This window comes from Perca flavescens, chromosome 18, assembly GCF_004354835.1.
Source record: "Perca flavescens isolate YP-PL-M2 chromosome 18, PFLA_1.0, whole genome shotgun sequence".
Taxonomy (NCBI): domain Eukaryota; kingdom Metazoa; phylum Chordata; class Actinopteri; order Perciformes; family Percidae; genus Perca; species Perca flavescens.
The window spans coordinates 12,769,865-12,794,992 of NC_041348.1; the positions used below are offsets into that span (position 1 = coordinate 12,769,865).

Below are 25,128 nucleotides of genomic sequence, written 5' to 3' on the forward strand. Positions count from 1 at the left end.
CAACTGAGGTTGTTTTTAAACGTGCTATATAAATAAAATTGAACTGAACTGAACATAGCATTTATTATTGAGGCTAATGTGTCCCTAAACACAGGTGGCAGGTTTGGAAATGGAAAGGGGCGCTGAAATATTTCCCTGCGCCTTGGATCCAAAACAGCTCCTGCGTGCACAGAATGTCTTTGTGTACCAAACTGTCTTTGAAACCTTTGAATTAACTCTTGGTTGACTTTGATACTCATGTAGCTCATTCTTGTTTACAGGATACAGACCTACTGGATATAGCACACATAAAAGATGCCAGAAATGGAAAGTGCACCAAAACGCCAAAGGTAAGCCCGCAATTAACTGATTTGAGTAGCTTGCACAGCCCGACTTACTTCGATATATACAGTGGGGGAAATAAGTATTTGACCCCTTGCTGATTTTGCAGGTTTGCCCACTTACAAAGAATGCAAAAATCTACAATTGTAATCATATGTACATTCTAACAGTGAAAGACAGAATCCCAAAGAAAATTCCAGAAAATCACATCATATGAATTTATTAAAATTGATAACCATCTGATGAGGAAAAAAAAGTATTTGACCCCCTGGACAAACAGCATGTTAATATTTTGTAGAAAAGCCATTATTGGCCAGCACAGATGTCAAACGGTTTTTATAGTTGGTGACAAGGTTTGTGCACATTTCGGCAGGGATGTTGGCCCACTCCTCCCTGCAGACAGCCTCCAAATCATTCAGGTTCCGAGGTTGTCGCCTGGCAACTCGAATTTTAAGCTCCCTCCAAAGATTTTCAATCGGATTCAGGTCTGGAGACTGGCTAGGCCACTCCAGAACCTTGATGTGCTTCTTCTTCAGCCACTCTTTTTTTGCTTTGGCGGTGTGCTTAGGGTCGTTGTTGTGCTGAAACACCCATCCTCGACCCATCTTCAGCTCTCTCACTGAGGGAAGGAGATGTTGGTCCAGAATTCCACGATACATGGCCCCGTCCATCCTCCCCTCAATACGATAGAGCTGTCCCGTCCCCTTGGCTGAAAAGCACCCCCAAAGCATGATGTTGCCACCACCATGCTTGACGGTGGGGATGGTGTTCTTTGGGTTGTACTCGGTGTTCTTTGCCCTCCAAACACGACGAGTTGATTTGAGGCCAAAAAGTTCTATTTTGGTCTCATCTGACCACATCACCTTCTTCCAGGCCTCTTCTGAGTCGTCCAGGTGGTGAATGGCGAACTTCATGCGGGCCTGTACATGTTTCTTCTTGAGCAGGGGGACCTTGCGTGCGCTGCAGGATTTCAATCCATGACGGCGTAGTGTGTTACCAACCGTTTCTTTTGTAACTGTGGTCCCAGCTGCCTTCAGTTGATTCATCAGTTCCCCCCCTTGTGGTTTTGGGATGATTCCTCACCGTTCGCATGATCAGGGACACCCCACGAGGCAAGATCTTGTGTGGAGGCCCAGACCGAGGAGGTTGGCGGTGGTGTGGTGCTTCTTCCATTTCCTGATAACTGCACCGACAGTTGATCTTTTCTCTCCAAGTTGCTTTCCGATTCTCTTGTAGCCCATCCCAGCCTTGTGCAGATCAACAATCTTGTCCCTGATGTCCGTAGAAAGGTCTTTGGTCTTGCCCATGGTGATGATGTTGGATGCTGGTTGTTTGGGTGTTGACAGGTGTCTTTTATACAGGTAACGAGGTGAGGCAGGTGTATTTGATGTCGATAATTGGTTCGGATTGGGGCTGTGTCTTAAAGAAAAACTAACTGGCTTGTAGGAGCCAGAATACTTGCTCTTTGTCCAGGGGGTCAAATACTTGTTTTTCCTCATCAGATGGTTATCAATTTTAATAAATTCATATGATGTGATTTTCTGGAATTTTCTTTGGGATTCTGTCTTTCACTGTTAGAATGTACATATGATTAAAATTGTAGATTTTTGCATTCTTTGTAAGTGGGCAAACCTGCAAAATCAGCAAGGGGTCAAATACTTATTTCCCCCACTGTATATATATATATTATTATTATTATATTATTATATTTATTTAGATGCCTTATGGTTGTTTTTTTTAATGCAATATTACAAGTAAGTATTGAATCAGGAACAATAGTTTCAATATTGTTCTTGTTTTTGTCTTTTGAGGCTCTGGGAACACAATGAGCAGAAAGGACAGAGGAGGTTTTTTTTGGGCGATGATATGCTTTGTGTGTGTTTATTTTTGCACAGAAATGAAAGACTTGAGTGGGTGTGAGCCCGACCACGAATCACACACTGTCTACATTCATCTTAGCCGTGAATTCTGTTATGGACAGGATTCAGATTATTTCAGGTGGTTTTAATGATTGACATTTAACCATGAGACTTGTCTGTACAGAAATGGTGGAGTTGTTTGTATGGGATGTGTAGTTAATGTAATTGTCTGTCACATGACCTTCGGATCTTCATATTTTGCATTGATATGATTGATGTGTATTGTATGCGGCTGTTGTTCACGCTTCATCTGTCCATGTTTAGTAAAGTTTTTAGACTGTGAGGCAAAGACAAAAGCGAGCAAGTGAAGAACAAATGGCACTCAAGATTGACCAACATGATTTGAATTCAAACCCACACAGTGCATGGATGGTTTCCACGTTATCCAAGTTTCTATTTCACAGCTACTTAAACGGCTTTTTGATTGTGAGCGATGAGAGAAGAATTTGTACACATATATTCTGGCAGGCTGCAACTGTCAATGAGTTTGTCACATTCTGGTGCAAATTCCGTTTTCGCAGCTAATGTCCCACTTACTAAGCGATGAGTAGAACAATAACCTGCCATCTTTTCCACTTTCTTATTCTATATCCCCGCTAAATGACTCAATTTCATATATCTGCTGGATCTAGGCAGTCTTGTGACGAGCTGCTTTTACATAGCAGCGTAAGTCTTCATCGTTTTTGACTGAGTGCAGCAGGAGAAGCGAGTGGGGGTCGCGCACTGCTGCTGTCTGGGGCGTGAGTAATGATGGAATGAGTACAATAACACAGAGAGGATTCATGCATTTCTAAACAGCTTACAGAGTGATGCTACCCAGGGAAGAGACATGACCACGTGACACGTAAGATGGTCGAAGCATTGGAAATCCATTACTGGGTGATGGAGCGGTGATGCACCCTGGGCATTGTAATGGGAGCACCAGTGAGACACAGTGTCTGAAGAGTTTATGGGATGAGGAGAGGAAGAGACAAAAGGAAAGAGGGAGGAGGCAGAGTGATGAAGAGACTGTGGGGATGAGAGGAAGGAAAGCAGAGAGAGAAGAGGGAATAGCAAGGGGAGCTTTTTACGTAAGGTCTGCAGAAGGCAAGAGGAAAGATGAGAGGAAGGATACAGAGATGATGCGAGGTCAAAGGAAGATGTCAGGCGAGAAGCACAGATAATACTAGACAGCAGTTGCTGTAAGTGGACAGCACTTTTTATTCCTTGCCTCTCAAGCATTTCTCCTTCACACGTTTTAAGGATGTTGTCAGAATGGTGCTGTCTTAGCAAGGATCTCTGCGCTCTTAACTTCAGCATGAAAGAAACGCAAAAAAGCTGAAAAGAATTCAAGATCGAGAGACATTTATCAACATTTCAAGGTTAAACCTAATACTCTGCAAGTCATACTGCACATAACAGTCCTATTTTTACTGTCTTGTTGTCGTGTCCGTTGGTTTTATATTCATATGCTCTCTAGTCTTTAAAGCTTGAACTGCTCTTTCCGCTCTCATCATTCATTCATGCAAATTGCTGAAAACTTACACACTCACCAAGACGAGTTGAGATGTTGAGCTTGTGATGACATGTTGGTATTAAAAGCTTTGGAAGTGCTTTATTGTGCCACTCATGAGTCCTGCAACTTAGCCCAATATTGTCAGACTCCAATCATCCTCAACAGACTGGCTTGAAATGGCCTCCAGATGGAAAGGCTGTTTTGGCTCGACTCTTTTGAGCTCTTGTTTCTACTACAGCTCAAGTTACTTCATATTGTCTTTGAGTGCCATCGGAATTTCTCTCTGAATGCCATTAAGATTTGGAGCCCGCTGCTGTGTTTATCGGCTTGTCGCTGTGTGTGGGCGGCATGTCTGCCCTCTGATGAACTTATGCCACTCTGCCCACGGGCTCCAGCTACTCGGTATGATTCATACATTTTCACCGTGAAGACACTCACACACACAGAACACAAATACATTTGATAGACAGGAACACTCACTATCACTTGTACCTTGCATACACTTACAACTGTACACGCGAACACGCTTGAGTAGAACAACGAAGCACGATAAAAACAGTATCCTTTGTTCTGCCATGCTCATCATGATGATGCTAATTAGCATGTGTCCCCCAATCATAATTCAGACTGATTAGATTGGCTGCATGTCCAAATGACAAGGGGCAACCTTTGCCTGACGGATGATGCAGGAAATAAATCACACGCCCTTAGGTCTGATGAGCAAAGCACTGCACTAATAATCATCCACTTCATATAGCCACAAATAGCTGGCAGATTTGCAATGTTCGACGCAGAGAACAGAGGGCATGCAGCTAACAAAAGCATTTGCTGTTGCTTCTAAATCTGTATGATTCTTATTGCATGCAAAGTTATTGTGGAGTGAGTACTCAAACTGCAATGGCAAGGAAGTGAGTTTCTTTTTGGCAGTGTGACTCTGTCATCAGCTGGATGAACATGGATTAGTTTTTTGTTTTTTACTTTGTGCATGTCATGCAAGTGTTTAGTATTATTTAGTAATATCAAACTGTACATTTTCCACAAAGCCAATATTGTCTATTTAACAGCATCCCTATCTACTTTTCTTGTCTTAAATATGGCAACCGTATAATTAATTGACAGGGTCTCACAAAACCTAAAGTATAATAATATGTATCGGAGATTATTCATTTCAGAACCACCTAACATGTCATGGAAGTAGCCACCTTAATACTGTCTTTATAAGATAACTATTTATTTTCTAACGTGTAAAGGAAAAGTTTGAAAGAAAGAAAAATACCAGAACCTATTTCTAGTTAAATAAAACCTTGACTATGGACAGTAGTTCCATATACAAAATCACTTCACTGGAGGGAGGAAAATATTATTTACCTGTCAGATTATTGATATATTTCATATGTGTGTTTGAAATGTATGTATGTATTTGTTAATACATTCTTTACATTTTGGGAAAAAATGTGATGTGTCAAAAGCCCCTGGTCACTGTACCAGGCCCCACTGTTCCAAACCATCCATTCATATTGTCTCCTTATTAAATCAGCAGATTAGATTGTTCCTGCACAGCATGTTCTCTCTGCTCAGCACCAACTAAAGCCAATCACTTCTGCAATCTCTTGTGTACACTTTACCATTCAACTAACTTCTACGTAACTGTGTTCAGATAACTTCTCTTTCACTCTGCCTCCTTTCCCCCATCGTGAGGGGCATATTGTCAGGCCGTCCCTCTGCTTTCTGGAAGTGTTCTTCTGTCTGAATTGTTCTTTCTGAGCAGAATTGGCAAAATGTAATCAGCATCTCACCATGCTGCTTACTTGCTTTCTCTCTGTCTCTTTGACAACCGAATAGATATCTGTCTGAGAAATATCCTGCTTGTGCTCAGTGCCTGTGTAGTTCACGGCATACATGCAACATACATCTTGGAAATGAAAAACCTTCATGATTTAGTGTTCTATACCGCAGACTTCATTCTCAGATCTTTAAATTTTTTTTATATAATGGAAGTAAGAAATCAAGCACAGCTGCTGTTACACTGCAGGAGGGCAGAATGTGTTCTGATAATTCAAATATCCTTATCTTAGCCCCAGCCCAACCATGTGCTAGGTGAATTATTTTGCTGCATGTGTGTTAAACAAGACATGACAGCTCATCCATCCCTTTATACATAGGACCAGGCTGAGGTACTGCCGACTGACTGAGTGTAGCAGATGGCTGTATGCACATGCATGCAGAGGAGTTGTACTTTTTGCTTTCAGTATTGGTGAATTTCAGGGACACACACACACACACACACACACACACACACACACACACACACAGCATGGCAAGGCATGCTGGCTTGTGGAGGTTAAAATAATCACTATCAACTGAGAGGGGAACAAATTGATTTCTGAGGTCTTGTCAAAGAGGATAGTTTGACTGATGCAGCCACTGTTATCAGCAGAGAAACACATGGACATCACGCACAACTCCAAAACATACCATAATCATGCTGCTACAATATGCAGTTAAAATACTAAATGAATGTTGTGTGTAAGTTTAAAAAGATGGACAGTTTATTCTTGGTGATGATCAATAGCAACTCTTGATTTAAGGAAAAAAAGGGCATTAGGTTTCTGTTTTGGCTTCCCTGGTTCCTTGTTGTCTTGACAGTGAATAAAAATGTAGTGAACGGACTGAAGCCGGCAGGTAGAATCAAGGCTGCGATATTATTTTCCTCCAGAGCTGTTTGTTCCTTCTGACTTTTATTGTGAGGTGAGAGGAAGTGGCCGCCAGCTCTGTTACAGTCTAAAGCTCGCAGCAGAAAGGACTGCTTCTAAATACAGAGCAGCTTGTGTGTCCCCAGCAGTGTAACAGGATCTGGGAGAGGCCAGCAGGCCATTATCACCACCGCTCTGTCTGGCCAACACAGTCGGCTAAAGCTCCATCTCCCACAGCAGTAAGTGCTAAACAGCTCCTCAGAGTACACAGCAAGCTACTGGAGAGTTTAGATGTGCCCTTATCCAATGCACATTCAAAGCGGCTGTGTTATGACAATGTGTAAGGCAGCGATTACACAGTAAACATGAAACTGTTCATACAGTTTCAAATCCTGGCATTTATGTTTTGGAAATGTGGAGCTGTGCCATACCAAATTCTTTTGATTTCAGTTTCAAATCAGAAAACAGAATTAGGCCCTGAGTGGACTGTACTCTGAAATCAGTTTTTTGATGCCACATCATTTAGCTTAAACAAATATGTAAAGAAATGAACATTAACAGGTTCTTTAAATGCAATCGTACGAGCGAGGAAGGCTTTTTTGAATCTCCTCTCCAGCATGTGTTTTTTAGGTTCTTTTTTAAGGCTCTTGCTGTGGCAGAGTTTATTTCCATCATCTGTGCTGTCTGGTGTGTATCGATAAAGGGCAGGGTCACAGTATGTGCTCCAGCTGCAACAATCACATCACTTGAAATCTATCGATGTTAGGCAAGGCCTTTGTGTGACCCTGGACACACACAGCTACTCTCCCGCATGACAAGATGAATAGCTGAGAAAGCCTGGCAATATCAGGTAACATGAATTCAGTGACAGTGCATAGTGTGCTTGGTATATTGGGCGTTGTAAAGAACACTGTATACTGTCAATGGAAGTGTCAATGGCAGCTGTAAAATGAGTGACAGGTATACAACCTTTGCTGATATGTTGTCTGCAGAAGCTTTAATTCCTGGTTTGCATTACAACAGAGAGATTTCTTAGAAGCAATAACATCACCAAACATAGCCTAAAAACAGCTATGATGAGTATTTTAGGTGCATCTGCTGGTGGTGTCATATTGTACATTGTGATGCTCAACATTTATAGCAAGTCCAGTTGAGCCATGTATCAGCTTATCACTGAGCCAATGCTTTATTTGTGTGTGTGTGTGTGTGTGTGTGTGTGTGTGTGTGTGTGTGTGTGTGTGAGTGTGTGTGAGAGATAATATCTGTGCTATGTAGAGGTGTTATTTTCAGTATGTTTCAATGATGTAATGATGTGTGCATGAGCCTGAGTTGCAGATGTAGCACAGTAATATAAATGCAAACAACCTTTGTCTCACCCTCCATCCCAGAGAGACAAATCGTAATTCAAGCCCTGGTCTCACCTGCTGCACAACTACACAATCCCCTGTAGTCAAAGATAAATAATAGTTGATCCCTGCTTACAGGCTGACATGCAGGGATCAGTGCTAAACTATATGAGATTCAGTCAGATGGATGTTGTCGGCACATCTTGCTCTCACAGGGTGTAGATTAGTGTCACATGGCAGTGTGTTGAAATTAGAGATGGTCCGATACCGATACCAGTATCGGTATCGGCTCCGATACCGCCTAAAACGCTGGTATCGGTATCGGGAAGTACTGGAGTTTATGCACCGATCGGATACCACATAAAGCCCTAAAGAAAATCTACATTAAAGTAATTTATTTATGTTCTTTTTACGTTATAACTAACTGTCAAACTGGAGAATAAAAGAAAGTTCTGTGCTGTTCATTGTTTGTATTTGTTCATGTTCAACCCGAGCCAGACTGACAACAAAGATAGAAATAATATCACATCCATGCAGGTAGTACACAATTGTTTAAACATAATGAAATATATGACACACTGGTATCGGATCGGTACTCGGTATCGGCTGATACGCAAGTTCATGTATCGGAATCGGTATCGGGAAGCAAAATATGGTATCGGACCATCTCTAGTTGAAATGGTAGACTTGAGACTATTAGTGTTTTGCAGCATATTCATGATCAAATCTTAAGAATGGTAATTATGCAAACAAGCACTGATGGTTTGAGGGATGAGCAGTTGAATGTAAAAGAAAACTTCAGGGAGACAGTCAATGATAATGAGTCGCTGCGAAGGCCTTTGTTAGGAAGACTCAGAGACAGAGTTTGTGTATGTTTAAAAAAAAAATTCAGGTATTAAACTAGAGCTGAAAAAATTTGTAGTTTAACAATTTGAATTTAAACATCAAATGTCTTGTTTTGTAATGAAGCTCAGCGCAAATTCTTTCAGGAAGACGTCATTACCCCAATCACTACTCATTCTTAAATCAAATCAGCTGTTCAAGAAGTGACGTGTCAGTTAAACCAACCAGACTCGGCCACGAGATTCAAGGGCCAATCACAGCCTTACAACTATGCTTTAAATCTGTTCTCTTCTTGTGCTGTCAGCTGTCGTTTCAGGCAACGCGCTCGACCCTCCTCCTCCCCTGCCTTCTCCGGTAGTTGTGTTTCTCCGGCTGACCGCTCCGTTACCTCTTCGGTCCGGTCTTTGGTCTCTTCACCGCCGCCACCAGTGTCTGGGCTCCATCGGGGGGTTATGTTCCTATTCCCTACCCCTTTAAGAAGATTATTTCGATGGAGTCCAATCTCCAAAAGACCTTGTACATTCAATATCATACAGTTGTACAATAAATATCTTTGCATATCTGCAAATGACGTCTCTCCTGATTGAATGACCAACAGTTCCAAAGCCAGTCTCAACACTCAAAGTTTGCTATTACAAAAAAAACAAAAAAAAAACAGTAAGTATTCCCATTTGAGAAGCTGGAACCAGTGAATTATTGCTCATAGAAATGCCTTTAACAAGTAATATTATCAAAATTGTTGCTGTTTTATTTTCTGTCCACCGAAGATGAATGTGTCACTTTTACAGTTGCTTGTCGTAAATAAGCCAGGAGCTCTGTCAGAGCGCTCATGAAAAATGGTACAGATTTGTATGTGGTAAATGTAAATGAATAGAAGTGTGGCTCTTCCTTCCTCTCCAGCGGGCTCAGAGACAGTTTTGTGCACAGAGGCATGAAACTGTCTGTCAGTTGACAGGGTCTGGAGAGAGAACTCCCACACACTCCCATTTTAGACATGATTCACAGACACATACTGTACACACAAGCAGACATGGCATCATTCTCATGGCAACTTGTGTCATGGTGGTCACTGAAATAAACATGCCATCACGCTATCCAAGCATGTATCGTCTCCTCCCATGTTTGACTCTCTTCAGTCAGTATGGCAATTTGTCAGTGCCAATATGTGAAGAAGACATTGGATACCGATACCATTGCTCCTAGTCTATATCCACGACGTTCCACTTCCGGGATTGCTCTGTTGCTGACGGAAATTCCGCCTGGCGGATGTCCGTTACCTTCTACTTTCTTTGTGTTGGAATTTTAAACTCCGGTGGATTTATGAGGACTATGGTTAACTCCTCCTCAGATCTCTGTAAGGTAAATCCAGACAGCTACCTACACTGTCTGTCCAATCTGAGTTATCTGTTGCACGACTAAAATGTCTTTTTAACGTACACGTTCCACCAAAACAAGTTCCTTCCCGAGGCTATTTTGCAGCGGCACCGTGGCTCTGTCCGGTGCTCTGTCCGGTGCTCAGCGCCGCCCAAGACGATTGTCATTGGCTTAAAGAAATGCCAATAAACCAGAGCACGTTTTTCTCCCATCCTGAAATCCTCCACAGCGCTGTGAAGGAAGGTCTGGCAAAGCGAGGCTACATTGCTCCTAACTGTCATTTTAATCAGGGGGATTGGCCACAGTAAAGTAAATGGGTATATCGACTTATAGATTTTCATAAACAAAACTGGAGCACCATTTGTCATCGGTCAAAGACAAGCTATTGATCTGGGTCAACGCCTCAATGTAACCTCCAGGCGAGCAGCAGCAGCAGAGTAAAAACAAACAAAGAAATGGTTAGCATGATGGACCCTGATGAGTTTGGGTTTGATTCAATTATGTAGATGATCACTGCACACCGAGAAATTCCCCTGTGTAAAGCTGGCCATCTGATTACAGCTCGTGGAGAAATCGAAGGTGATGCTCACTCTCTCTTTGGACTACCTCAGAAGCTGCTCCTGTTCCCAGCTAACGTGAGACCTGAGCTGCTGGACCAGGAAGAATGAGGAAAAGAATGAGTGAATGAATAAACAGATGAAATAGAGACTGTGATGATGAACAGAGCGGCCTGTGTGAGGGCAAAGGGAGAGTTACCCAAGTGGGTCCAAAGATGACTATCTTGGTGAAAAAGCCAGAATAAGCACAATGGGGCACCTGTGCAGGTAAAGTTCCCACCTTTAGCAGAACCTCAGCTGGAATGTCTCAAACTATTTACTCAGGGAAAAGAGAATTATTTCTTTTCTTTGCATTAGTTGCATTGGTAGTGTAAAGAACTAGTAGGGGGGGGTGTTGTTGTTTGCTTTAAGGATCAGCCAAAACTAATTATAACCATTTTTCACCCAAAGCTTCACAAACAAGCTGTAACATTCAATAATATAAGACATCCACAGTGTCGTCCCTGTTATTGAATTCAGTTACGTCAGCTCTGTGCGCTGCACGTTGTATCAAAGAAATTCAAACATAAGTCCATTGGTTAGATGCAATCACAACTTTACAAAGTTACAAAGCAATTCAGACATACGGCAACAGAAGAGGAGGACAAAAACAAAGCCAATGTGTGTGTATATATATATATATATATATATATATATATATATGATCAAATAAGAACCAGTCCAAACGAGAACTCTCAGACTAGAGAGCCCAGCTGCTGCCAGCAGAAAGTCGGCATTATGGTCAGTGAAGACAAATCGCTGTTAACACAGGCACCCATTTCTCTTTGATTTTAGTTCCTACAGGCAGAGGAAGGCGAGTCCACACTTACAGTCTAGATAGATAGATGTATCAGATGAGCTCGAGTACCTCTTCATCAACACGCTGGATCTTTCAACCATTTATCTATTACTGTTAGCTTATTTCAACTGTTTATCCATTACTTTTAGTTAATATTTTAACCTTTTTCATTACTTCTAGCTAACCTGACCATCATCCATTACGTTTAGGTAATTATTTCACCTGCTTATCCGTTGCTTTTGGCTAATTATTTTAAATGTTTATGTATGTAATTTTCTGAATTTCGTATATAGCCTGACTGGGCGGTGTGTACTGTGCAATCAATCAGCCTGTTGTAACTTATAGCAAACTAAAAACTACATTTACTAAAAATCAGTATCAGATCATTTTGATTTAGTATAGTGGCCATGAATCTTAATATTAGCTTGTTTAGCCTGCCACTGCTAGGTGACTGAAGTCTAAAATCAGTGGCTCTTAGCAGTCCTATCGACGGGGCAATCAGTCTCAATATAGTAAACTGGTTTTGTTTTATCGCAAATAGTCTCTGTACATCAATGTTATTATTTCAGAAAATAATCTCTGTGTATTACAGTGAAATGACATTGACAAAGAATGGATTTAACTTGCAGCAGAGACATACAGCGCCCCCATACTGTCTGCACACACACATGCACACCAATATACACTGCCCACCTTGCAGATGAGTATGAAATATGAGGGGTTATGACCAGTCTGATGGGTCTGTTGCCATGGAAACCATAAGGAGAGGACGAACATAGAGCTAACCAGGGCAGGAAAGGCTCTGACACACTGTGACTTTGACAGGAGAGCATAGGAACGATCACATGAAGCGCCAATTAAGTTTCCTCTCATCTAGAAACATTCACACCTCTTCTCTTGTCTTCTTCTTTATCTTGTCTATTTTGGCTGAATAGCACATGTCTCCATCAGCCTAGGTAGTTTGTTGCACTGCAGTAATTGGAGCAACATTTGCTGAGATCTGTCAGCTGTTCCAGACTTGATTCTCAAAGTGATTGAGGGACAAGAATTAAAAACTAACCAGTTTTTTTCTGCTTGACTGAACACTTGATTTTGTTTCTCAAGTACCAAACTTCCCATTCCTGTCTATTGCAGCATCTGCTCTTGATTAAAGCCAGCAAATGTGACACTTTCGGCTTGCTATTCTCTGGTCCTTTTAAATGTTCACAAATCTGCAATAAGCTATTAGATGGACTGGGAGATATGAAGCTCCACTGGCACAGCTTCAGAACCATTTCCATGTTCATTTCCTTGAGAGAGTTTTTGGAGAAAATTGAATTGAATCTACCTTTTTAAAATTCGATGATTTTTGAAAGCTAAGTGTCTTAGATGACTCATAACTTTAATTGAAAACTATAATCTGCTTTACTTTGCTAATGATCGCGATTACTAACGAAGCAGCACTAATGAAGCAATGCCAATGATCATTGATCATTTCAAACTGTATATATCTCATTCTCGAAACAAACTCTGCATAGTTAAGTAAACATCCAGACAAGCCTGCAGGCAGAAGAGAGTTTCTCCCCTCTCCCCCTCCTCTCTAATTTGTTCGGATTTAATCGGGGGTGATCAATATCTCCTCAGAGGTTCCCACTATACTGCTATCCATCTGAACGGATCATGGAGGATGGATCAGATGAGAGAGCAGCTCTGGTTGATTGCCGCCTTGGTCACACTAGTCAGCTCCTAACATCATTAATCAATGAGATCGGGGGACGTGGTGCACATGGTTGTGCTTGTGTGATGGTTTTTGTGGCTGTATGTATAAATGTGTGTGATAGTGTGTGTGTGTGTGTGTGTGTGTGTGTGTGTGTGTGTGTGTGTGTGTGTGTGTATTTAAAGGGCCTTTTCAATGCAGAGACATAAAGGGACAGGTGACCTTTCTCACTCCCTCCGACGATCCCTTCCAAGCACACAAGCACGCCAAGGACTTAATTGGTTTTCGATAGTAAATCTCAGGAGGGTTAGTAAAAGAAAATGTCGGATTCGTAATGCTGCTGCTCTAGAGACCACAGAGCTCTCTCCAACTATTTCCTTTTCAAAGGACCAGAGCAAGTGGAGGTGAAAGGCACATTCACTTTTTTTTTTCATCTCCCTCACTTGTTTTTCTCCATTGAATGATGTTCAGACAAACTTAAGTATGGATCTGAGAACTTGGATGCTCTGTCTTTTTTCTTCCTGAATGATTTCACTTTCTGTGCATTTGTTTCCACAGGAAGTTGTGTGACATTTGCTGCAGCCATTTGTTTGGCCACTTCCATTCTGTACACCACATGGTTTTGTAGCTGACAGACTGCATGTTCTGTTTCACAAGTGTAACACTTACCAGAGATGCAGAAAACACCCTGGGAATGAGAATTTCTTCTTAACACGTATTGTAGCCTCATGTGCAGTTTTAAAATCCTATTATGTTAAAAGCAAGTGAAAATTCTGTTAGTACTGTAAGTCAGCTCAATATCCTTTAGTTTTTATTCTTACAGACCTCAATATACCAGCCATTTGATACATTTCATTACCCTTCAAACAATATCTTTGTTAACATTCAATACTAAGGCAGACCATTCCTTTAGCATCAGGAAAACCACGCTTGATACAGAAAAATCTTCAGTTAATAACAGGTGGAATTATTGCGCCCTCAGTGTGTAATGTACAGTAATGTAATGCACTGCCATTATTGAAACATTTCTCCAAGCCAGGCGTTTCTGCTCTAAGGTCTTTTCTTGCATATTGCTCTGTAGGAAGCACTACTATATAAAGCAACTGGCAGGCATTTAGTCTGAGTAGGAAATAATGATCTCTGCCAGTAAAGTCATGAGTACAGTTTCTGCTGCTGGTCCTGTGTATATTAATGATATTTTTAAAGTATCTTCATCATATTTATATTTGCACTCACAGTAGTTTGAGCCAGTTGTTATTATGTCAACCAACAATGATGACAGTTTCCATATGCTCTCTTTCAGGGGTGTGGAAGAGGATGCACGTCTGACTTGATTTGTCCAAAATGTTTAGGCCGACAATTTTGGAGAAAAGGCGATGGTATTATGTTTGGCCTGCCTATTGTGAAAGCATCTGTTATAATAGGAAACACTTAATATGTGCCTTTTGGTTAGAATGATGTCCTAAAAGAATTGATCCACACTAGCTAGTATTGTAGTATGTAGTTTGTTCATTTTATATTATATTGTTAAGACAGTGTTCTCCTAGAGTTTGATCTGGCTGTCAATTGTGAAGTTTTTGGAGTTAATAAGTGGATTGACAAACCCAATGTTTCCATCATTGCTACTTCTGAAGGATGGCCAAGTAACAAAAGCAGCAGACAGTGACTTTGGTAAAAGCTGAGGATTTTAATGGTTCTCTCTCTTCCTGTATCATACAGGGAAAAAATCCCCAAATTTCAAAGCACTGTTAGCAGTGGATTACAAGTCAAAGGTCTCTCCGATAATCAGCTGTTTTGGATTGTCTGTCTGTTAACAAGCGCCAGGCATTTTGTCTAGACACATCTCCTGGACCAGCATTAGACACCTAGACTGGCTAATTAAGCTTAGAGGTGCCGTAGGTGTCTGTTGAACATCCGTGGGCTGATAATCATCTTTTATCAGAGATCGGTCACACAGAATCAAAGCCAATCAGATATGGAGGCTAGTTCCGCATGGGGTCTTGATTTCTCCCATCATGTGTGTCATTAACACTGTGGTATCTTGAAATGGCCTGTTGAATATTGTTAAATATCTGAGCTCTTGTTTAAACATTTGGTAATCCTTTGTTGGCAGATCAGTAAGGCACACAGATGCCATACCAAATGGGGCATTATGTGAGGGCGGTTGGTGGCTGCTAGGTTGGTAGTTGGCATGGCCCGGCCTGGCAGATGGTCTGGGGATGTCGGGACAGCAGGCTTTCTGTGTCACGGCAAAGCTAATGATGGCAAAAGGCTAAATGATGACTACAGACAGAGGATAAATCACAATTATCGCTGCACGATGCTTCCAGAGGATCCTCAAATGTTTGTAGAGGGATTTGGAGGCCCAATTAGGGCTGTTTATTCACAGAATTATGTCACCCTGTAAATTTTGTTCTCCAGTGGAACAGTGTGTGAACTGGCTCGACAGCCTGGTGCTAAACAACTGTTTCCTCAGACTTTGTTTTGCCTGAATGACCCAGAATACCCAGAATCTGAAGCACATACCTCCTGACCTCCTCGCTGGCATATGATGTTCTCATGTAATACCTCTGTAGTGATTTCACAGAAAAATAATGAGCTTTGAAGTGAGGAACATTGTGTTTCACTCAAGATCTGCCATTGGAGTACAATTTACTGTTGATTATACCTATGGATTTGTCCTATGAGCATCACCTTAAAGGTCCAGCGTGTAACGTTTGTAGTTGTTCATTATTAAAATCTGTATTGCCCTTCACTAACTTGTCCTTTTTTTCCATCAATTCCAAGTATTCCTATTGGCTTGAAATTTTACATTTGCGCTTGCATGAACTGGGGTAGACGCTCCATAATGATGCGCCATCTTGTAATACGTTAGCCGGTAAGGGACATACAGGCTATACTGCGCCGCCTTTTGCGTTTTCGACTCACAGCTGCTGCTAATGGGTATCGTCGCTTCCCGGCCCCGGCAAGTTTGAAGAAGGAAACATGGAGGACCACACGTATTCAAAATCCAGATTTCAGGAACAGGAGTCTTCTTCTCCGCGCCACTCTCCGACATGCACGCCAACAACCACGGCTGATAGACGGCCTTTTGTACACCTTCGCTTTTTGAAGCGTGAAGGCTACCGTAGCTGCAGTACGTACTTTGAACTGCATGGCGAGAAAGAGTTGATTGCGATATATGATCTCAACGCTAGATGGGAGAAATTCCTACACATTGGACCTTTAATGGCAGGCATGAATGTCACATAAGTGTAACACTGATTTTGTGAATCCACTTTACGATTTAATTCAAGCCCTGCGATGCTTTAAAGACAGTGAAAGTTCAAATGATATCATGGGTCAGAGATGTGTGTTGGAATTGGCAAATACTTATTTTACATTTTCAAAGAATGTAGTTGAGGTCTAATTTATTCATTTCTCCCTCACCCTGGGCCTCCTGATCTGACAACAGGGGAGAGGGATAGTCCACTACTGCTCCATATCTCACTACAGCCCTGTATTCAGAAAGCCACCCCACTTTTGAGCTCTTTAATCAAATCTGAATGATCAGATTTGAATCCGTTTCGTAATATCACATCATGATAGACTAAAAACACAATATGGAAGACAAAAACACAAAAACGACTTTAATATCGCACAACTCCTGTGCGTCATTAATTTGAGCCTAACAAATCAGGACAAAGCTTGGACAAAGTCTCTGGGATGATTAAAGCCAGGTCTTTGTGTACGTCTCCATCAGCAGAAAGACGAAGCGCAGCCCCTTCTCTTCACCTTCACTATTACTTTATACAGCATGTCGACTACTTCTGATGCTACACAGCACTCCCCCTTAGTCCTGCAGGAATGTCCCCCAATAAACCCAATTGGTTCTGGTCAGAATTATTAAAGATGTCATTGGGGCTGGAGTCTGTGTAGTGTCCTCTACACAGCAAGGAGGGCAGCATATTGGGAGTTTTTTGTGAAGAAGACATGAAGCCGGGGTGTAAGTAAAAGATGGCAAGAATGGGAACAGCTAGAGGGAGAGGACATATGCTGCGTCCTTACAACAGCAGCAGTGGTAGAGCATCTACAGCCCGAAGGCTGCACTGTGCCAACAGGGACTTGTATAAATTATTTACTCCTGGACCCCATTGTGGACATTTCCCCTGCGGGGCCTCTCTCTCTCTGTATGGGTCTCCTGGCTCTTGGAGGGCCCGAGCAGGGTGCCAGAGGGAGGACTGAAGGCTGGAAATGGCCCCTTTTTTCAAACACACAGCCTTATGTACTGTGAGTCTTTGCAGGCCGCTTTGAGGGAGCAAGGTTGATTTTGATTAAAGAGCAGAAAGTGAAAGCAGTGGTGGAGACATAATAGTGTTTGTCATGTTGCTATAAGAATAATCCTGCACTGTGTTTTGCTGCTAGCTGGCAATACAATCCACAATCCACTGTAGCTATGTCATTTGTTAATTCAGAGTTACATTTCTAGGGAATTAGTTATGGTGTATTTGTCTACTTTGTGCATGTGCAATTATGAATTATTCTGATAATTTCGGATAATTTATTGATCTCTCCTCCACAGGGAAGTAAGAGTTCATGGTCGCATACAGCAGGTTGGAATTCAGTGTCTAGCTCCAGGGTGCATCAGCAATGTGGATGCAGGTTCTACCAGTCTCTCAACTGTTTCTGCTCCCTGTCTATTTTTGCACTAACCATGTTTATTAGTCTCTGTGTGGGTGTTGCATCTGTGCCTTCTTGTACGCCAGTGCACATGCCTGTGTCGCTTCCACGTGTGCATGTACTTTATGTACCGAATGCTGATAGCATTTTCTCAGCATGTCCATAAGTCTGCCCGCACTAAATTAGAGCTTTTGAATGACTTCAGGATAATTACTATAGTTATGTACCTGGCTGTTTCTAGTGCCCGGGAGCTGTTTTTAGAGCCATGCCTAAATGACTGCCACTTGATGGACAGCTTGAACAGAATGGGGTTCATCCACCTCACAAATTGATGCGAATGAGTCACAGAGTGTGGGTGACCAGAATACCTGAGGCATGCTGAGATAGAAGAAGTACTTTTAAGTAGCATGGGGGAAAAAGCAAGCAGAATTACAAACTTTGTCAAAATTGGAGTCAAATTGGAGCATCCACATTTTTGATATTGATGATTTGACTAATTACTTTAAATGAAATGGTATTAAATGGGCATTTTGTCATTAGTTCATTTAACCTGGTGAACCATACCCTGAACTTAACCAGATCATTGGACCAAGATGTTACCTTCCCTTTCTATCTAATCCATTTAGCTAGTTGAAATGTTTCTTATATATGCCAGTCCAAACCATCACACTCCAAAGCGTTCAAAAATCTGTGAGCCTCTTTGACATTTGCCTGTTTATAAAATTCCCAGCTTCGTTTTTGGCAGTCTATCGTTTTATTACACAACACACTTGCTCATGCTTTACTAAATTCTTCATCCAAGTGATCTTCGTGTTTGAGTTGATTGCCAGCTCAGCTATTTGTCTTGTGTGCCACCAAAGTTCCCAGTTTTGTTCGCTGCTCGCTCTAATGAGAAGTGCTGAGCTGGTGAGTCACAGCGGTTGATTATTTTTCTCCTGCTGGAGTTCATGTGGTGTATCTGAGGTCAGCCAACTCCTGTCTGTGCCTCTGCCTTCCTGTCTGGCCAATGTGGGCTCAGCCAGCCAGAGGAAGAAGGAATGCCAGGTAGACTGCTTCCACCTCATCAAACCTCGCCCCTTGCCCCTTCTGACTCTCCGTCTTTCCGTCACAATGATTCACACACAGCGTGAATCGTCCTTTTGCCGCTTTTTTTGTGTCCTGTCTCCCACTCCTTCAAACTGTCTCTCCCTCGGACACCGACCTGCTCATACAGGCTCTTAAGTACCTCAAGTAGTGCACACATGCATGTATGAACAAATGTAAAATTTACGACCACAATTTGCTACTGAATAAAGAACGCGTGCCCCTGTAACAGATTGTTATGCAGGTTACATTCCCCGGAATTGAGGTGAAAAGGGACTCTCTGTGAAAGAGATGTGGCTAGTCTCCTCTGTATAATTATCCTCATGTCCTGCCCTCCAAGCTTTTATGTTCCCTCTTAATCCATGCTTGCAGTCTGCTTCCCTTCAGGTCTGTTATTCCCTGTGTTACTCAGGCATCTGCTACAAAAGTCTGTTTTTGGGCCATTAATGGTAGTATAATCGTGTATTCTCTTGTGTCTCGTCCAGACATTGTGATTTTATTTCCACGAATGTGTATGTAAAGATTCAAACAGCTGTTAAAGAACCTATTTTACAAGTTTCTTTTAGAGAGTTTACAATGACAAACATCATCCTTGAAGTTTAGTGCAAAACATCTTACTTTATGGCTGCCACTTTTTGTATCTGTACCCAGCATAAGGCTTGAAAACTTGATAGTTAATTGTAAAATCTACATACAAATGTTAAGTGTAGGATTGAAACTTGCGTTCATTGAACAACAAGTAATGTTTTATACAGGCTTATAAAATCAGTTATGATCAGTTAAGAAACATAACTTTCCTTTTTTTATCATATCTCTTATTAAGAGATGGTGGGAGAGTGTGTGTGTTGGGTGGAGGGTGTGACTCCTTTATGAAGATCTTCCTTTAATTGTTTCTCATCCAATATTCATACTTAATTTCAGCCTTTCTTCGTGAGATTTATTGTCAAAAATAAATACATTTGAAGCCTGTGGTTCTGCTCCTCTTGCTCTGCATATTTGGAAAGCCTCATGTCTTTAAATACCAGTACACATAAATGAGTCCATATGCAAAATAACAGTCTGTAACAGAAAAATATGAGAAGTCCTTGGCGGCACAGATCAAATATTAATTAGATTATGCTTCTCATGTTACCTTGGTGCCAGAGCAAAAGCAGATTTCTCAGCAAGATTGTCCAATTTCCTCCCCATTCCTGGACCATTTTTCTCTTTAAAGCCCTGCGGTCATCATGTGCAGTCGATAGAGATTCTTTTCTTATTTGTTTTTTTGGAAAGATTGCGGTCACGCTGACCGTAAAATGAAAAAAACATTAGTTTAGCATGCTGCAATATCAGGGGTTATTTGAAGAATGAAATGGCGTGAAATAAATGAAATGATATTACAGCCAATATGAAATGATATACAACCAATTATGTTATGTGGTAATTCATAAGATATTTTCTTGTAGGAGGTGCACAAAAGCAGACACACACACAAATTCCAGCTCAGGTGATGAGTTATGGAAAGAATGTGGGGGAGGAAACGTCAGAAGTAGTGAGGGCTCCTCTGTGGCCGATTCTCTCTGACAGTGTCTGTCGGGTGACGGTAAAATCCAGATGATTTAGTTATCGAGGGGGCTGTGATTTGCACTCAAATGCTGTCAAGCATTCTTTGTGTTTCCCATGAAGAATGTGTTTCTCCTCAATGACACAGCAGCCTGAATGAGATGTCAAGAGTTTTTATATGCGGGGTGGCAGACTAAATTAGGAGTTTCTGCCATTTTCTGGCCGAGGCTGCAGTCACAGCTGTCAACAGCTGTCAGACATCAGCAGTTTTATTCCACTTAACACTGTGATAGAGGCAGGTGACTTTTGTCATCCTTTCAAAGTCCTTCAAAATCTGTTCCTGTGTGGGTGGACGATTAAATCAACTGCTTAGAATTCAATATCATATTCAAACAAAACCATTTACTGTCATCTGATCAGTAAGATAAATTACTGTCAGAAGTTTGTGCAGTCTGTGGTTAGATTATTGATGATGAAATGAGATATACAGTGGTTGTATAACCTTAAAAAAACACTTTTTCCTTAGTGTACGATGCTCAGTCAGCTCCACTGTGCGTCATAAGATAATTAGCATTGGGTGTGAATGTTATGCCACTTCCCCAAGACATAAAAACGGGTGCCTGTCACCACAAGTTATTGCCGATGTGCTGGCATTTTGGAAATTGCGTGATATGTGCTCTCCGTCTCCCCTCTGTCCACCCCTCCGCCTCTTGTTTCACGTCTCGCTGCTCCGGGGTTAATGAAATGCCCCTATTGAAAAACTGGAACGAGGGATTGTCAAGTCCGTATCAGCTTCTAACCTTCTCCCACGCATTTTCTCAACCTGGGCCGTGATGCATGAGCGCCAACGACACATCACCACTGGCACATGTAGAGTGCTAATGATGCTCTTAAGCTTTTTTACTCTAATTCACTTCTTAACCATTATACCCATCAATCAAACACATGCGATATAAAGAGAAAATATTAAGCTGAAGAAGGTTTACAGTTTAAATCATTACGTTTTCCCACTTATACACCAGCCTTGTTCTAGCTACCCTGCATCCTTGAACTCCCAAACTCTGTTTACTGATGCCTCATTGATGGGCAGTAGCCAATATAGCTGCATTACAGGCAAGAGAGCCAGATGGCTTAAAGGAAAGTAAGTATCATTTTAAGTAATCAACATCATTTTGGCACTTTCAACCCGAAGCAAACCCTTTTCCCATTTTTGAGAAGGTCTTTTTTGGCTTATGACTGCAGGGGCACACACACACACACACACAAAGCCAATGTGTGCACACTTGGTTCCATACTCAGTGATGCATAACCTGACAGCTGACTGATGAAGCACTGACCTTTTACTCCTGGCCTTGTGGGTAATTCTCCGCCTCATGAAACTGTGGTTGTCTGAATCTACTGACACTTTAGTGCTCAAATGAATTATGACCATGTGGGAGAATAACAAAAAGCAGCAGACAGCGAGCCTTACAGATGAGAGGATGAGAGCAGGATGCAGATAGAGGGAGAGGGGAGTGGGGGGGTGGAAGCCCCAGAATCAAAGACTGCCTCCTGATCCCTCTCTGATTCCCCTCGCACCTTCCATCTTCTGTTCTCATTCACGTTCTTTGGTCGTGTTTACCATGCAGTTTGTGAGTGTGTTTGTGAGAGGTTTATCTGCGGCTTATCCTCAGTCTGTACAAACTGTATTGCATAGTGGCCGAGTTTCACCCCAAGCTAGAAAAACTAGTAAGGCAGTTTCCAAGCTGAGGAAGTTTAAAATATGAAACTGCAGAGCTGTAATGGAAGCAGACAGCTCTCCCATCCTCATATGAAAGGCTGCTGCTATTGAGGCTGAATCAAACAGGCCGCTTGATCAGCAGAAAAGCTTTAAAGCTGAACTACATGGTGTCCCCCCTGTAGCAGAAAACATACTGTAGTTCCCCACTGTGAGGGTGTGAAGTGTAAGATCTTTTTTTTCTTTGTTTGTGTGTGTGTGTGTGTGTGTGTGTGTGTGTGTGTGTGTGTGTGTGTGTGTGTGTGTGATTTTTTTGTTTGTGTGTGAGTGTGCGTGCGTGCATGCAACTTCTACAACCCATTTAGCTTGAGGACAATTTAACTTGCCTAATATTTTTCACTGAAATCCTATGATTTCTGCACTGAGCATTTTTTGTGTCTTCATCTTTTTACCTGCTTATTGACCATTCTGAAGAAAGTTGTTTTAAAAATGTATTTGATGCGATGTATATATGTTTAAGGATGCTTGAAGAATGTGATGTCTACGTTTTTGTGACTGTGTGTGCACGTGCGGATGATTAGCACTCTCTTTTGCGGGAAACAGCTTTAGCTTGGCGAGAAAAATGGGGCTCTTCCTTGTAATGGGATCAGTGTTTCAATGCTTTCTGTCTGTGTAAGTTGTGATGTGGCTAATGTTTAAAACATGCTCTGCAGATGCAGCGTGACCCTCTTAAATAAATGACTGCATCGCCAGGAGAGGGAGTCGTTTTAGGATTAGCTTTGCTGCGGGTGAAATGCTCTGTAGACTCACTGACTCATACTGGCTGATAAACAAGGAAGCATATGTAACACAGAAAATACACACTCGAACCAAGCCTTTGCTCAACACAAAAATGGTATTAAGGTAATTGACTTAAGGCGAATCATCATCTAGCCACCGCTACACATCTATTTCCACACATGATTGCGTAAAAAAAAATGAGAAAAAAAGCAAAAACCTGCGTCTGCACAGTATTTGTGTGGCAGAATGAGCACATCGCCCCCAGCTTGATATCCCATAATTTCCTTCCAAATGCCCGAGGCTCTCTACTGGCCCCACCAGCAGCATCTTGCCGCTCTGTTAGTTAACACGGCTAGCCAGCAGCGGGAGAATGCCCTGCTCAACCTGCAGTGCTTCTCCACAGTGTCACTGCTCCACAAGTTAAGATGCGCTCCTCTGAATACTGATTTGAAGTCATTTATAACTTTTGAGCCCTCCCACTCACGAGAGGTTATGTTTATCGCTACTTGTGCTTCTTTGGGGTTAAGAGGGCCATAATTGGGTGTTTTGTTAGATGAAGGGATTAGCAATTCATGAGGAGTGTGTAAAAGTGTGAGGTCACATTAGGTGATACACAGCAGATGATGATAGTATCTGACTGTTTACACAAAGTTCCAAAATGCTACGTGCAACTTATATACATAATACAAAAGTTAATATTTGCATCCAACAAAATCTTAAAGCCCTGAAATCATGTCTTAAGCGCCGTGCTTTTTAAACATCCTTTCAGTTTAACAACTGCAGATGCAGTTAAACTGCAGTTTAAACTAAAGTGCAGGCATCCTCAAGATGCCAATCAGAATGTTTTTTTTCTTTTTCTTTTAACACACTACTCTGTGAACTGTATGTCTTGTGAGAGTTGGTGCATTAAGAAACTGTAGCATCAATTTGTACACCAGCAGCACCTTCCTGGAACGAGGCACTGTTGACTTATTAAAGCAGCTATCCTTGACACAAAATCAATTATTTCAACCACCACCAACTTATTTAAAAAAGAAATGAAATATTGCCTCTTCTACTTGTCCAGAATGAGAATCGCAGAATTTGTGAAGCTGCTTGTTTTAAAGGGAATCTCTGTGGGGTTGACTTTAAGCTATAGTGAGTAGTTTCTGTCGCCTCCATGAGGAATTCTAAGTAATGACAACAATGCTGTCAGCGCGTCCACATGATACAGCCTTCCGTGATCGCGCACCACCCCCACCCCTTCCCCACGCAGTTGGCTAGTAGCCAAGGAGGACGAGAAGGATTAAAAAAATCATGATGGTCTCTTCAGAAGAGGTAATTATCTTCGATTTGCTCGATTTTCTGTGCGTGAAAGATGCCGGACGACACAGTCTTCTGAACATAGCCATACTGAAAAATACAGAGACAGTTTTGTGGAGCTGATATTCATAATTAGCTTTGTAGCAACTCATTTGGCAATGGCTTGAATGTAACGGACGACGTTCATTAATATAAAAAAGTTACTCACTAAAGCTTTACGTTTTTAATACCTGGCATCCCATCTGTGGTGCAGTACATTAAAGGACATTGGGTAGTTTCATCATTAATCATTCATATTGACATGTCCTTTGATGTGATGTTTCTGTGCATGTTTAAATGCACACACAAGTGTGACAGTGTGTGCATGTGTGTGTCCAGATTTATTCTCACTGTACATGCATGTGTACCTGTTTGTGTTTATGTGTGTGTGTGTGTGTGTGTGTGTGTGTGTGTTTGTGTGTGTGTGTTTGTGTATGCATTTGTGATCGTGCGAGTCCAAGCTGGCGCGTGTGTAAGTTTAGACAGGTGTCGTGCTGCAGGTTTAATGACCTGAGGTGTGGCTGGCTTCCCTTTGCCAATCTGAATCCTTTTCCTTGTGCCCAACAGAGTGGGACACAGTTTGAGGGCATGGCTGGTGACAGGTTGGGCCTCATGACAAACTAAGGCAGGAAGAGGAGGTCTGTGTATTTCCTCAGGCAGCAGTTCCACCTGAATGCTAAGTGAATGAGAAGGGCTCCGGTACTGACACACTGCAGCTGCTAACATGCGTCATGTATGCCTGAATGAACACACACACGAAACACATTCACACGCACACACTAAAATATAAATCAGTGAAATATAAAATCAGTGGTCCAAAGACTGTGAGGCATCCTCTTGCTTCAACCACGCCATCATCTTAAATCCCATCCAACCCCCACCCATAGCTTGTTTGGCTCTAAATCTCTTGTGGTGACTGGGACC

General features: G+C 41.8%; 1 protein-coding gene across 2 annotated transcripts in view; it reads left to right on the top strand.

The window, feature by feature from the left end:
• plcb1l (phospholipase C beta 1-like) overlaps positions 1–25,128 on the top strand; it is a 119,165-nt gene that overhangs the window by 37,604 nt on the left and 56,433 nt on the right. For both annotated transcript variants that reach the window (XM_028604520.1, XM_028604522.1), the window contains exon 3: positions 261–329. In XM_028604520.1, coding sequence (XP_028460321.1) covers positions 261–329 — 69 coding nt within the window. The remainder of the gene's footprint in view (positions 1–260; positions 330–25,128) is intronic.